The sequence below is a fragment of the Malus sylvestris genome, chromosome 12, assembly GCF_916048215.2.
Source record: "Malus sylvestris chromosome 12, drMalSylv7.2, whole genome shotgun sequence".
Lineage (NCBI taxonomy): Eukaryota > Viridiplantae > Streptophyta > Magnoliopsida > Rosales > Rosaceae > Malus > Malus sylvestris.
In genome coordinates, this window is record NC_062271.1 from 1,027,692 (window position 1) to 1,042,934 (window position 15,243).

General features: G+C 39.1%; 2 protein-coding genes and 1 pseudogene across 7 annotated transcripts in view; all 3 read left to right on the plus strand.

The window, feature by feature from the left end:
- The window catches only part of LOC126593427 (uncharacterized), a 35,321-nt gene extending 31,515 nt beyond the window's left edge, over positions 1-3,806 (plus strand). For all 6 annotated transcript variants that reach the window (XM_050259501.1, XM_050259499.1, XM_050259502.1 and 3 more), the window contains 4 exons: positions 349-647; positions 1,369-1,926; positions 2,040-2,169; positions 3,178-3,806. In XM_050259501.1, the coding sequence (XP_050115458.1) occupies positions 349-647; positions 1,369-1,926; positions 2,040-2,169; positions 3,178-3,413 (1,223 nt within the window). In that variant the 3' untranslated portion in view covers positions 3,414-3,806. The remainder of the gene's footprint in view (positions 1-348; positions 648-1,368; positions 1,927-2,039; positions 2,170-3,177) is intronic.
- A 958-nt stretch (positions 3,807-4,764) lies between these two features.
- LOC126593426 (disease resistance protein RUN1-like) lies at positions 4,765-9,360 on the plus strand (annotated as a pseudogene).
- A 1,470-nt stretch (positions 9,361-10,830) lies between these two features.
- On the plus strand, positions 10,831-13,430 carry LOC126593431 (disease resistance protein RPV1-like). Its single transcript, XM_050259505.1, has 2 exons — positions 10,831-11,474; positions 12,492-13,430. The coding sequence occupies exons 1-2, from the start codon at positions 11,011-11,013 to the stop codon at positions 13,276-13,278; spliced, it is 1,251 nt and encodes a 416-aa protein (XP_050115462.1). The 5' UTR covers positions 10,831-11,010; the 3' UTR covers positions 13,279-13,430.
- The last annotated feature ends 1,813 nt before the right edge of the window (positions 13,431-15,243 follow it).

Below are 15,243 nucleotides of genomic sequence, written 5' to 3' on the forward strand. Positions count from 1 at the left end.
ACTTTTCAGAAATTTTCAAATATTTTTAGGTTCATCTCGCGATATTATCTATAATATCGCGATACTATCGATATTTTCGCGATATTATAGCGATAATTAAAGAAATACTCGCGAAATATCGTTATATGAAAAAAACGATAATAATATCGCCGATATTATCGATATTTTCATCTATGCTTTTAACAAAGAGTTTTTTCTGCCACCTGTTTAGAAAAAACTGAGTCGACATGCCAAATGCAGAATATCCATTCCCTTTTCAGCTTTATATATCAGGCAAGAGTGTAGGCGTGTATGGTCAGCATACCATTGTACACTTTAAATTATGCTATTTGTTTCTGTTTGTTGCAGGTGTCATGTCTGTTGCAGGTGTCATGTCCCCATCTTCCAGGGCACCTAACCAACAGGAGTACTATTCAACCTTCCACAAGGTGCAGAACAGCAAGAAGTTCACAAGGAAAGAGTGGGATGATTTCACACATGAATCAACCCGCCAAGCTATAGCAGAATGGGCAGCATCTCCTGAAGTCCCTAATTGGCTCATCGAGCATGCTGATCGCATACAACTCCTTCCAAGCGAGAGTTCAGATGAAACTGGGGGAAGTGAACCAGACTCCATAGATGAGAATGTCGTGGGGAGCACAGATCGAGTAGGTTTTCTTAAGTGGTAGTGACTGACATAGAGTGTCATATTGACTATGGCGTCTGCTATTTTCAGTTGGCTTAGGTTGAATTCTGTAACTGCTGAGGTAGGTCACACTAACTTGAACTGCCTCCTTGAAGGAATCTGTAGAGAGCTGTATAGAACACGGTAGGAACGATGTAGGTAATTTTTGCACTAGCGAACCTTACAATTTCTTGTCTGTCGTAGGATGTTAGATTCTACATGTGATGAGTTTTAACTGCAGTCTTGTACTGGATATGAAATGGATTTATGCTTTATGTATGTCTTCTCCAAAGGCGCTTTCTTCTTCTTCTTCCCCTACCTTCTCATACACTTAAAAGGATTCATGATGCTGTCTGTATTTTTTTCTCCAACGGAGCGTGCTTTTATCTTCATTGGAATCGTTCTTTCTTTCATATTATAAATCACTATAAAGATCGTCTCTGCAAAAATATATCGTTTACTCATCAAACTGTGTACGACCTTTACGACTCATCAAACTGTATAGAAACAAATAAACCAAATTAATAAAATTATTACGAACCATTATGTCTTTGTATTTGCTATAATAAATTAACTAAATAGTTTTAGTTTTTATTCATTTTTTTGATGATCTTTATGATGATGAGCGCAAAACTATGTAATTCGAACTCGAAGTTTTGTTTCTTTTTTAATTTCCTGATTTTTATTTATTTTTACGTCTCCAGCCACGGAAAATAAATCCCCCAATTCGCCTGTGGACTCAACGGAAAAACCCTCCTAAACCCCAAACATTTCATTTCCTCTCCAACTCTCCTCAGTCCTCAGTGGGCCACCACTCCAAAATGTTCCTCCAGAGGCAGCGCGCCGCCGTCCTCACCCAAGCACTCCAAGTCCAACTCCGCCGCTACACCCAATCATCCGCCGCCGCCCTCCTCCACCCGGACCCCGAACTCGACCGCGACCTCGAATCCACCACATCCTTCCCGATACCCGACCTGAAGTACGCCGAGACCATCTTCGCAATCCCACGCACCACGTCCGGCAAGAGCATCTCCGCCAAAGAGCGCAAGGCCGGCCGCGTCCCCAGCATCATTTTCGAGCAGGAGGACGGCCAGCACGGAGGCAACAAGCGCCTCATTTCTGTACGGACCAACCAGATCCGCAAGCTCGTTGGTCATCTCGGTCGCTCTTTCTTCCTCTCCAGGCTCTTCGACCTCGAGGTTCGCTCCGACTTCGACTCTGAAAACGACGTCGTTGAGAGGGTCCGCGTTTTGCCTCGCTCGGTATGTAGTCTTACACTCTGCGGTCTCTCTAATAACTTCAACAAATTTAATCCAATTGAATTTAATTTAATTTGCTGTTAGGGTTTATCAAATTTTGTGTTTTTTTTTGTTAGATTCATCTGCACTCTGCGACGGACGCACCCCTGAATGTGACCTTCATAAGGGCTCCTTCCCATGCTTTGTTGAAAGTCGATATTCCCCTTGTATTTCGAGGAGATGATGTCTCTCCTGGATTGAAGAAAAGTAAAAGAAACCATCTTTTTCTATCTGTTGTATGGGATTTCATTTGTTTCATTCCGTTGTTGCGAATTTCCGCTTGCACCATCTGCTTCTATCCTCTTGTTGTGTATGCCATGCTTTGATTCAACACTGCCACCATTCTGTTGCGCATATAACAAACTGTTGTAGTTAGCAAAATATGATACTTGGTCTCATTTGGATTATATCCCACTGTCCCTTTCTCATAATTCCGTTGTTGTGTTCCTTGATTTTTTATGTTTAGACGTATATAGAAAAGAAGAATGTAGGTGCTTGTTTTGAACTCAACATAGCATTCAGATATTATCAGATTTTAGACTGTAGTTCTGGATTATTACGAGCCTTTGTGGATATGGAACATTCTGAAATCTTAAATGCTTTGAGAATTTATGTGGGAAGTCATTGTTTCTTGCAAGAGATTATGAAATGATTGGAAGTTTTGGTCTCAAAGCTGTAATTCCTAACATCGATGTTTGAGCATATGAAGCTTTTGTTGTGGAGCATGTTATTGGCTCAAATCCATAACTAAAATTAGGTTGAAAAGACACGGAAGTTGTCAGGGATTATACAAGGATTTTGTCAGATGAAAAAAGTGTTTCGCTTTTATGGAAACAATTTTCACCATCCATTTCCAAGAGTCGAGTGCGTCTAACTTTTTGAAGGTGGTTCTTCGTATTGATTTTGGTAGATTGCTTTCTGTGTTATTTATAATCATTTTCAAATCATGGACATGAAGGTTAGTTGCAAATTAGTTTGCGGGTGACGTAAATTAGAGTTTCAATTATAGAGGGAGACTTGAATTTGATAATGGCTTACTTTTCGAATTCTAAGATATATATTATGTACTGTAAATTTAGTATGTGAAGGGTCTTACTTTATGGTTTTAGTTGTACTTAGAATCTAGTTTGCTGTTTTGGTTACTTTCGATCAGTTTGCATTGTTATTCATATTGCTTTGATGATCTTATCGAGTTGACATTTTACAATTTGGCAGATGGTTGTCTAAATACGATCAAGAGGACCGTAAAGTTCCTTTGTCCTGCTGATGTGATTCCTCCATATATTGATGTGGATCTGAGCGAGTTGGATGTTAACCAAAAGATAGTAATGGGAGATCTCAAAGTTCATCCAGATCTCAAGCTTCTCCAGTCGAAGGATGAGCCTGTTTGTAAGATCACGGGAGCAAGGGTTTCTGAACAAAAGAAGTCTAAAGACAAAGACTCTAAATAATTGCGGTCGTTGGATTCTGGTTGCTCCTTATTAAGAAAAATGGCTTCAAGCATTATATCCCTTCTCAGCTAACATGTTTACACGTTGTTCGACCCATATCTTTTGATCTTGTAATGGCCGTGCAAGACAAGCTGATGGAATGCAACTGTGAGTTTTCATCTTCTTTTTTGCAATTTTGTGGGTGTGATTCACTTCGGTGGGGGGAAATGTGGTTTGGCGGCGAAGGATGCCGTTAGAGAGAGGAAGAAACTGGTTCTGCTTCGTGTTTCTTGTGAATCTGAGCCAGAATTCTATGACAATAAGAATGTTAGTTTCTGAATGTGTTGTCAATGTATATGCCAGTGTTCTGAATAGGCAGCTAGACAGATCAAATATGTTTTTCGATTGCCTCAATTTTGATGTTTCTTTTCAATTTCTCTCATTCGAATGTTTTGTAGTTCAACTGTTTTGAGCAAATTGTGTTTGGCAAAACATAGCAACAACAACAATAACAAGCTCAAATGTCCCAAAGACCATGGAAACAATTACTGGCTCGTTTCTAAGTGCTTTTAAATGATTGAAAGCATTTTTAGTTCGAAAAGTACTATAAGTGTGCTTCCTGTAAGAAGCATATAACTGGTGTGCCATGTAAGAAGCACTTTTAAGCACTTTTAAGTGTTTTTCCAAGATTTACTTGCATTTTTACTAAGGATTAGTTCTAAAAACATTTTCACGAGAAACGCTTTCAACAATTTTAAAAGCACTTCCAAACAAGCTCAACTACGCATCTGCACAAGCAGAAACAAAAACTAAACACCATCATTTTAGGGTGTTCTCAATTCGAAACCATAGGCTTTGTTTGATGTCTAAGATTGGATTGGATTGGATCACTAACTAGACTCAATGTATAATCAGTGATCCAAAATTTGAAAGTTCGAGTCGCGAATGTATATGATGAAGAGATTGCCAAATTAAAAAGGAAAAAAAAAACAAAACAAAACAAAAAACCTGAGAATATATATTCAATTAAGTTTTTGACAACTTGAACCATCTGAATTATTATATCCAGAGTTAAGTTGTGTATTAGTGACATGATTTAACAAAAAAATTAAAAGAATAACTTCCCCCTTTACGTGAGGATTGGCGCAAGGGAAAGTTGCTCATTTGTGACCAAAAGGTCACAGGCTCGAGTCGTGGAAACAGCTTCTTTACAAAGTAATGATAAGGTTACGTACGGTAGATGTTTTTCGACCTTCAGAAAGCGGGAAGCCTTGTTGGCTTAGGATCACCTCTTTTACAGAATATTATATAAACTCTTTAATGGTTTGCCTGGGCATTTCTCATCACTATTTATTTTCCACTTTCACAGGGATTCCCAAAGTTGAAATTCACCTGCATATTACACTGATCCATGAGTTGTGATTGACAAGAAACTTTCCGTCAATGGTGTCTGATTTGTCTCCGTTAGCTTGAATCCGTGAAGCTCTTAAGTTCCGAATGGCTTCCAGTAGCATACAAACGCATCCAACACAATGCACATATGACATCTTCCTTAGTTTCAGAGGCGAGGACACTCGCATGAACTTCACTGACCATCTGTATGCTGCTTTGGACCTCAAAGGAATCATGACATTCAGAGACGACCTCAAACTTGGGAGAGGAAAATCCATTGCCCCGGAACTCCTCAAAGCAATCGAAGAATCAAGGTTTGCGGTAGTTGTTTTCTCGCGAAACTATGCTTCTTCAACATGGTGTTTGGATGAGCTTAGTAAGATTTGCGAATGCATGAAGGAACTGGGACAAACAGTTTTTCCTGTTTTTTATGGTGTGGATCCGTCTGAGGTGCGCAGACAAACAGGGAGTTTTGGGAAAGCGTTTGCTGCTCACGAAGAATCTTTCAAGGGAAATGTAGAGAAGGTGCAGAGATGGAGGGCTGCAACGACGGAGATAGCCAATCTCTCTGGATGGCATGTGCAAGATAGGTAATCAAACTTTTGTTTTTGCCCATCGGAATATTTTCACTCATTGATTTGTGCTTACTGCTTGCTTAAAACATAGAATTGTCTTGTCCTGCAGGCACGAGTCAGAAGTTATCCGTGAAATTTCTCAAGAAATATTGAGTAAACTGAGTGACTCATTCTCACAAGTTTCCAAGGAACTAGTTGGAATAGAATCTCGTCTGGAGGAAATAAATACATACTTAGGTACAGGGTTAGATGATGTTCGCATTATAGGGATCTGCGGGATGGGAGGAATAGGTAAGACAACTATTGCTCGCGTTCTGTATGACAGAATCTGGGGCCAATTTGATGGCAGCAGCTTTCTTTCTAATGTCAGAGAGGTTTCCAAAAAGCGTGGACTAGTTTCTTTACAGAGACAAATGATTTCCGAGATCCTGATGGAAACAAATGTAAATGTATGGGATGTCTTCAAAGGTTCCTGTGTAATAAGACACAGACTGCGGCATAGAAGGGTTCTTCTTATTCTTGATGATGTGGATCAATCAGAACAGTTAGAAAAGTTAGCAGGAAAACATGATTGGTTTGGTTTGGGGAGTAGAATCATCATAACAACTAGAGACGAGCATTTGCTTCTTCGCCATGGAGTGGATCAAATATACAAGGCTAAGGAATTGGATCAAGATGAATCTCTTGAGCTCTTTGGTTGGAAAGCATTTAAAAAAGACCATCCGGAAAAAGAATATCTAGACCTCTCCAACCTTGTCGTAAATTATGCTAATGGTCTTCCATTGGCGCTTGAAGTTTTGGGGTCCTTTCTGTTTCGCAGGAATGTATCTGAGTGGAAAAGTGCATTGGATAAACTAAAAGAAGTTCCCAACATAACAGTTTTCGAAATACTTAGAATAAGCTTCGAAGGACTAGAGGAGATGGAGAGAAATATATTCCTAGATATCGCTTGTTTCTTCAAGTTGAAGAACAAAGCTCGAGTAACAAAGATACTTGACAGCTTTGGCTTTCATTCAGATATTGGAATAAGAGTATTAATTGATAAGTCTCTCATAAGTGTTTCGTATAACATGTTATGGATGCATGATTTACTACAAGAGATGGGTTGGGAAATTGTTCGCCAAGAATCTCGGAAGGAGCCAGGAAAACGCAGCAGGTTGTGGCTTTTCGAGGATGTCTATGATGTACTAGTGAATAATAAGGTAAGAGATTTGGTGCAGTTTGAATTCAGATACTAAAGTATAACTAAGCAAAGCTATAATCTGTTCTTCTTAGTCTGCTATATCATGCAGTTGTCTTGATGTTTTCTCTTGTTAATTAGGGTACCGAAGTCATTGAAGGTAATGAGCACTGAGGCCTTCTCTAAGATGAACAAACTGCGGATGCTCAAATTAGGTAATGTGCACCTTTCTGAAGAGCTTACATATCTCTCGAATGAGTTAAGAGTTCTCAAATGGCATGGATATCTTTCAAGATCTCTCCCATCAAATTTCCAACCAGAAAAACTTTTCGAACTTAGCTTGTGTAATAGCCGCATTGAAGAACTCTGGAAAGTTATAAAGGTACTATGGATTGTTATACATGTGATTTCATCGAAAAGCTTGCAAATCAGTAAATGCTAATTTAATTTCTCTTCCTTTTCTTTTTGTTTTTTTTCCCTTTCTTCTGGATTTATAGAAGCCTCTGGAGAAGTTGAAAATCATTAAGCTAAGTTACTCTCAAAGTCTCATCAAGACCCCGGATTTTACTGCAATCCCAAACCTTGAGAGGCTGATCCTCGAAGGTTGTACAAGTTTATCCAAGATTCACCCATAGAACTGAAAGATTGTAAAAGTCTTCGAAGTCTTCCAAGCTCCATAGAACTGAAGTCCCTTAGAATTTTCATTCTTTCCGGTTGCACAAAACTCAAAAAGTTCCCTAAGATTGTCGGAAATATGGAACACTTGTTCAAACTGTCATTAGATGGTACAGCTATGCGAGAACTTCCCTCAACAATTGACCATATACCCGGCCTTGTATATTTAAGTATGAGAGATTGTAAAGGCCTTGTGAATCTTCCGAGCTCCATTTGTGCGTTGGAGTCTCTTAAAGTTCTTGCATTATCTGGTTGCTCAAAACTTGAAAAACTGCCCGATAACTTGGGGCATTTAGAATCATTAGAGGATCTTGATATTGGTGGAACAGCTATAAGAGAAGCACCGCCCTCCGTTGAACTCTTGAAGAACCTTAAGTTATTATCTTTCCGCGGATGTAATGGACTGCCATCTACTCCGTGGATTTCATCCCTTTGGTCCACATTGGTCATGAGAGGACGTCAAGATTCTACGGGGCTTCTGGTTCCCTGTTTGTCAAGCTTACATTCATTAACGGAACTTGATCTAAGTGACTGCAATCTATCAGAAGGAATGCTTCCCTCGGATCTTGGCTGCTTAACCTCATTGGTGAAGCTAAATCTGAATAGAAACAACTTCGTTAGTGTACCTGCAAGCATCAGTCAACTTACAAAGCTTACAGAACTGAACTTAAATGGTTGCAAGAGGCTTCAATTATTGCCAGACATTCCATCGAGTGTAAGAGAACTAATGGCACAAGATTGTTCGTCACTGGAAACGTTTTCAAATCCATTGTCTGCAGGCAGTTCAGTGTGGGCGGGGTTCAGTTTTATTAACTGCTATAGATTGGCAGGGAATGAAGGCATTAACCTGACCTTTCTCATGCTCAGAAAGTATCTTCAATCATCAATGAAAGCTGATTCTCAGGTCTCTCTCTCTCTCTCTCTCACTCTCACACACACACACACACATCACATGATTCTTAAGGTATGGGATGAACAAGGCGGGGTGGGCGGTTGATCAGTACCTGATTGGCATATATAATTTTAACAAGGAACCCACTTACTTTTTCATTCTTATGAGTTAGTAAACGAATGATATGTCCGGATGAGAATGATACTCATACCTTGCATACATATTCCTGCAAAGTAAACATGTGATAAAAGTTGTACCTATTGTTGTACAGGAACCATTTGCTGGATTCAGTAGTGCTGTTCCTGGAAGTGAAATACCAACATGGTTCATGCATCAGAGTGTGGGCACTTCATTAAGTATCGAGGTGCGTCCACATTGGTGCAGTAGTAAGTTCAAGGGAGTTGCCGTATCTGCTGTTTTCGGAGTCTGCGAGAATGCAACCATCCACCGTGTAGATTTGAATTCAACAGATGATCCAATGATTCGGTGTGAGTTGGATACTGACAAAGGTACAATGAGCCCTGGCATTGTTTTTCCCTTCACCAAAGACATACGGATCGAGGCTGATCACCTTTGGCTGTCCTACCTATCGCGCAACGGGTTTCCAGTGAGTGCATTTGAGTGGTGGAAATGTAGACACATTCAGGCTTGGTTCAAGTCCAGTGTCCCTGGCTTGGAGGTGAAAATGTGTGGGCTCCGTCTGGTATACGAGCAAGACATGGAAGAGATATTCCGTGCTGATTTTGATGAATCATCAGTAGGACTAAGAGGTGCCGTAATAACTGGACAATGTCGTGATATCTACGAGTGCTATGATGAAGTCGAACGCAGGGAAAGCGGTAAAGTCAATCCGATGATTGGAAATGCAGTCAAATTCTTCAGAGCCTTTCTGGTTGGATTGCTAGTTTTGATTCTTTGGCAACTTTGCTTTTCCCGGGTTCCTTGTCTGTCAAGTTATTGCTAAGTTAATGCGTCTCTTCTGAGTAACTTCTGGGTAACAGAAGTTCACTTCCCCGTTCTTCGAGTTCTAGTTCTGTGCTGCCGTCTCCGCCGCTGCCGCTTCGAATTCTTTTACCGCCGCCATGAAACCGCTGATGAGAAATGGGAGATGCAAATACAATGAGATGATGGAATGGTTGATCGTAATCTGCAGTTAGAGAGTCAAGGGTTTCGGTGACTAATTTATAAATATTTGGGTGTCTAATGTCCATATTCTATGATTTGGTTCAGACTTGCTTTCAACGAAAAAAGAATACAATTACACCGTAGTACTGAACTTCTTGTTTTTCGTTACAAGAGATACTCATCTAAACTAGAATGAGATGAAGGTAGGGGTGAGCATCAAACTGCCCGAAACAACTAAACTGACCAAATTGACTAATTTGAACCATTTGATCAGTTTGGTTTGATTTTGACAAGAAAAAGGTCAAACGATTTAAAAACCGAACTGAATACTCATTTTTGTTTGATTCGGATTTTATACCTTTGAAACCCATCTAAAATCAAACCAAACCGACTATATATATTTTATTTATTTTACACATGTTAACATATTATTAGTGTCACCATGTTATAAGTTTTACGACCATTAACAATTGAAGATTGGTTTGTATTTTATGTTTACATGAGATTGTAACTAACAAAATTATTTGCTAGCATAGCACCCTTGCATGAATTTTTGTCTTCTGAAAAACTTATTCTTTTGATCGAATTAGAATGTTGGAAAGTTAAAATTCATGAAACGTTGAATGTTTTTTTATTGATATTGGTCAAAACCGAACCAAATCAAATCGCTAAGGAAAATTTTATTTGAACCTACATAACATCTTTCTACACCCAACTTAAACTGTAAATGAAAATTATCTTTTTTACCCTATTGCATAATTATCATCAAGTACAAAATGAAATTAACATTAAAACCAAAATTTATCAATAAACCCCCCCTAATAATCAAACCCTACCATACCAAATCACCATTTTTACAAAACACTATCAATACTGACAGTAAACATAGACAAAAACACTGAAAAGAACCTTCAAATGGTGGTCCATAAAGGATCTAAACTATTGAGCAAGTCGAAAGCCGAGCTGATCGATTTCATGAGCCATGCAGATTTGATGTCCCAAAACCAGGCCACTACATAATATACTGGGAGATCAAAGGATAAGTTGAAGAGAAAGTTCTTAGTGAATGTTGTAGAGAAATGGATGCAATATTTTTGGATCATGGCTATGTGGTCTCGAGGGGAAGCAATTCGATCCGGCCTCTTGAGCTTCGAATTGTGGAGAAGAGAACTTTCAAGAAAATTTTGGAACAGTTCAACAAAAAAATTGATCAGTTTTTCAAATTATTAACATTCAATAAGCTAATAATATATATAGAACATTTTCATATGTACCCAAATTCAAGCTAGCTAGCTATAAGGGGATTTTTTTTTTTTTTCTGTTAGATCCAATTTAATTTGAGATTTTATTTTATAAATGGGTGTAAAGATAATTTTACACTTTGAATTGGGTTTGGAATGGTAGTTTAGGTAATAAATTTGGATTTAAAGAAATATTAATTCTTTAATTACAAATAATATAGATGTAGAGAATAAATTAAATGTACAAAAAGATTACATAAGTTTAAATAAAATTTCTCAATCGCTAAATGTTTTTAATGTCAAACCGCATCAAACCGAACCGCCTCCGCGCTTCCCACACGTTTACTTAGGAAAGAAGCTGAGTTTCCACTTTTGCCTGGCGATGCCTCTCCTCCTTCCCTCCATCTTCCACGAGAATTCCATGGAGTTTCCAAATTCCCAACGCGGCAGAACAAAGTCAATATAATTCAACAAGCACAACCAAACCTCCATCGAATTGCAATCTCAAAAATCTCAGAGAGCTACTGAATTTCAAGAAATGGAGAACGAAAACGAAGGGTGGATATACGACGTGTTCGTCAACTTCCGCGGCAAAGACACCGGCCGTAACTTCACCGACCACCTCTGCGCCGCCCTGGACCAGAAGGGGATCATGGCCTTCCGGTACGATCAGGCACTCGAGAGAGGAAAGCCCATTTCCTCCGAGATCCTCAAGTCGATCGGAGAATCGAGGTTTTCGATCGTGGTCTTCTCGAAAAACTACGCCGCCTCGGCGCGGTGCTTGGACGAGCTCGTGGAGATCCTCCGGTGCATGAAATCGACGGGCCAGATCGTTTTTCCGGTGTTCTACGATGTGGATCCGTCGGATGTGAGGAAGCAGAGGGGGGAGTATTTTGAGAAGGCGTTCAGGAAGCATGAGGAGGATTTCATGGACAAGGTGGAGAGTTGGAGAGGTGCATTGAGAGATGCAGCCACCCTCTCTGGGTGGAGTTTGTATAACAAGTAAGTTGTCATAAACCAATATAATTACTTATGCGTATGGGTAGTTCTGCTCGCCTAATCGTCACTTATTGGCATAAAAAGGAGTAAAATTAGTTTTTCTTTTGGTAAAATTAGTTAGTTTAATTGTGGTCTACTATATTTGTTAGTTAAGTTGAAACGTCTGGTGTTGGCACGTTCTGGATTCGATTTTTGGCGCTAGTGAATCATACGTTAGTGATTAGGGAAGGTTGAAATACCTCTGTAAGTCTTTTCGGCCACTAACCGGTCCCCCTTTTAGAAGAAAAAAGGACAGTGATTAATCGTCACTAACACCTGGGTCTAGTACGGTAGTACCTAGTGGTACTCATTAGAGTGAGGTTTTATATTCAACTCACATAGATAACGATATTTGGGTTGTGTTCGATGCATAATTATGATTGACTCCTCGTATGGTTTAGCACATAAATAAGGTAACTACTTAGACAGTGTTGCCAAATGGAAATTCTGAGCACACGCAGCACACCTGCTATAGGATAAAGTTTGGCATTGTTTACCCTTTACATAAATAGGTTGAAAAAAGAGGAAATTGTATTCAGTTATCAAATTTTAGATAACCGGAACAGAGATTTCTTTCGAATTGTGCATATAAGTCCGTCCTTTTCGAGGATCGAGTCATGTTTTCTATGTGATATTTGAGAAAAAAATCAGACTGAGTTTTCGAAAACAGCATTTGGAGCTTTTAAGTTACTGGAGCTGTGTTCATTTTTCACTGTATGTCAGTATAACCAAGGCTGTTTCATTTACTAAGCGGACATGAAATGTGAATGCTAGATTTCATTTCCAGGCCTTCGAATTTGGATCCCGCTTTCTCTGTATCATGCAATTTCCTTGAAAATTACGTTGCTGTATTGCTTTCGATTGTATAATGTACAGAATCAGAGTGCATTTTATACATGCTTGAAATTGTGGCTCGCTTCTATCAAATTTTCAGTCTCAGTGAAGAAACTAAACTACACTACGTATCTGTGTGTTTTGTAGGCACGAGGCAAAAGTTATCCAAGAGATTGTCAAAGAGATATCAAATCAATTGAGCCAAAAGCTTTCAAGCGTGCCCGAGGATTTATTTGGAATCGATTCCCGAGTGGAGGAACTGAATCTCTGCTTGGATATGGGGGAGAACGATGTTCGCATTATAGGAATTTACGGGGAGAAAGGTATAGGCAAGACGACAATTGCTCAAGTTGTTTACGACAGGGTATCTGGTCAGTTCAACGGCAGCAGCTTCCTTGCTAACATAAAAGAAGTTGATGAAAAACAAGGCCTAGTTCCTTTACAGGAACAACTTATTTCGGAAATCCTCATGGATAAGAATATTAAGATATGGAATGTACATATAGGAGTCAATGCAATCCTGAACAGACTGCGCTATAAAAAGGTTCTTCTCGTTCTTGATGGCGTGGATCGGTTAGAACAGTTAGAAGCCTTGGCTGGGAGCCGCGATTGGTTTGGCGCAGGAAGTAGAATCATTGTAACAACCAGGGATGAAAACTTGCTTATCAGATACCGTGTTGACAGGTTTTATAGGGCACAGGCGTTGAATCACGAAGAAGCGCTTCGCCTTTTTTGTTGGAAAGCGTTTAAACAAGGCCATCCGCCGGAGGAGCAGTATGTAGAGCTGTGCGAGCTTGTGTTGAATCATGCTCGCGGCCTTCCGTCTGCGCTTGAAGCTTTGGGGTCTTTCTTGTTTGGCAGGAGTTTAGTTGAATGGAGAAGTGCAGTAAATAGACTAGCACAAGTTCCTTGCACGTGGAATTACTTGAAATGAATAATTGCTCGACGAGTAAGGGCTTGTAGCTCGGTTGGTGAAGAGCGTGCACCCATTTAGTCGAGGTCTTGAGTTTGATTTCCCTTCCATAATGTCACTTGTATAAACGAAAATCAAGATTAATGAATTATTTTAGTGCATTCACCCTTTTAGTCGAAATTCCGAGATTAATTTGGTTAATGGAGTTAAAATATCTCATTAGTCCATGTAAACCTTTCTAGTATCATCAAAATATTCAAGTGCATGCGTTAATTTTGAGGGGTGCATTTTTGCTCCCCACTTTTAAATAGTGGTAATGCTCGTCACCCTATTGATGACATTAAATGAGTTTAAATTTTGATATTTGTGTTTATTCATTACGCATATCTCAAAATTTACATAAATAGGGTGATGAGCATCATTGTATAATTTTTCTTTCCAATGGAGAGGGAAAGACTCCCCATGCACGCTTGTGATCTCAAAATTGGAAATATTTTTCTAACCGGCCTCGGTGATGATGCTCTACCTTATGTATCTCCGTTATATAAACTTAAATTTTGATATTTGTGTGGTGAATAAATAAATATTTCAAAATTAAACTTATACAACATAAATAAATAAGATGGTGAACATTACCACCGCTTAAAGAGTAGTGAGCAAAAATACACCCTACAAGTTATTGGGATATTATGAAAAGAGGAGTGAGACCTAATTAAGGTGCATGCTATTGCTACAAGAAGTTTTCTGATGCAGATAAAATACTTAATCAAAGGAACTGAAAATGAACACGAAAACCATGCCTAATAAATTGGTTGTGAATTTCTACATTTAAGATTCGAAATTAAAATTTTTCACCTGCAATTGAGGAAAAATATCATTCGGCCGAATTATTAAGTGGCTAGATTGATAAATTAATGATAACATAAAGCGAACTAAGTCACATTTGTTTGGGTTAATGATAACATAAGGCGAACTAAGTCACATTTGTTTGGGTAAAAACTTGAATTTGGGCTCAAAGGGGAGTTGCCCCAAAAGAAGGTTTAGACAAGGAAAAGCCTGAAGCCCAGCCAAAGCCCAAAAGGCAGAAGAGGCCCTTTTCCGACTAGGTGCAGATCATTTGGACCACTTGCTCACCTACCTAGAGGTCAAGTGATGTAGATCAGCCAGCTAATCAGCCCAAAAGTACTTTACAGTGGCAGTACAAGTAAATAGATGATGAGTCACTACCCTTCAATCTACATTTGGGCAAGATTACTGCTACAGGAAGCCAAGCCGAAATGTCTATAAAAGAAGTAAGAGAAATCAAAGATAAAGACACTCAAACAAACAAACAAATACACAAACTCTGCTCAAGCCAGATTTGCATACAAAGTTGTAGTCAACATCAAGCCTTCATCCCCTTCGGGATCACCCTTCACCAAAGCCTTTGTAAAAGCTTTGCTACCTTATCTAACTCTTGCTGTAGTATCGATTTCTTTCTGTAAACTCATCTCCCTATCCCTCTTTCTAGCTCAAACCCCATTGTAGATCACAAAGATAGGAAGTTGCAAGACGACCAACCTTGCCCGACCCTATTTGTTTTTGTCTTTTCATTCATCTAGTAATATGTTGTATACTTCCATTTGTATCCAAGTTATTGCTAGCAAGCTTATGATTAAAAGACTTCTCAGTTCTTAAACCCGATTGGATTGATAGTGCCCAAACCATGCAAAATATAAGTTGGAATCTGCACTCACAGTTTAATCAGATCTAAGTTCTAAGCCCTCGGGCATATAAGATTGATCATTCAAAAGTCCTTGGTCTCAAGGCATAAAAAAAGAACCTTATGTGGACTTAACTCATCCATGACAGTCTTTGATAACAAGAAGTCCGAAGTTACTTGGGGTGCAAGTAATCGACTTATTTCTAAGTTTTGTCTCTGTTATATTATAATTGTCATAGAACGTTTAAGTATAGAATTAATTCTGATAGGAAGCCTCAAGGCCT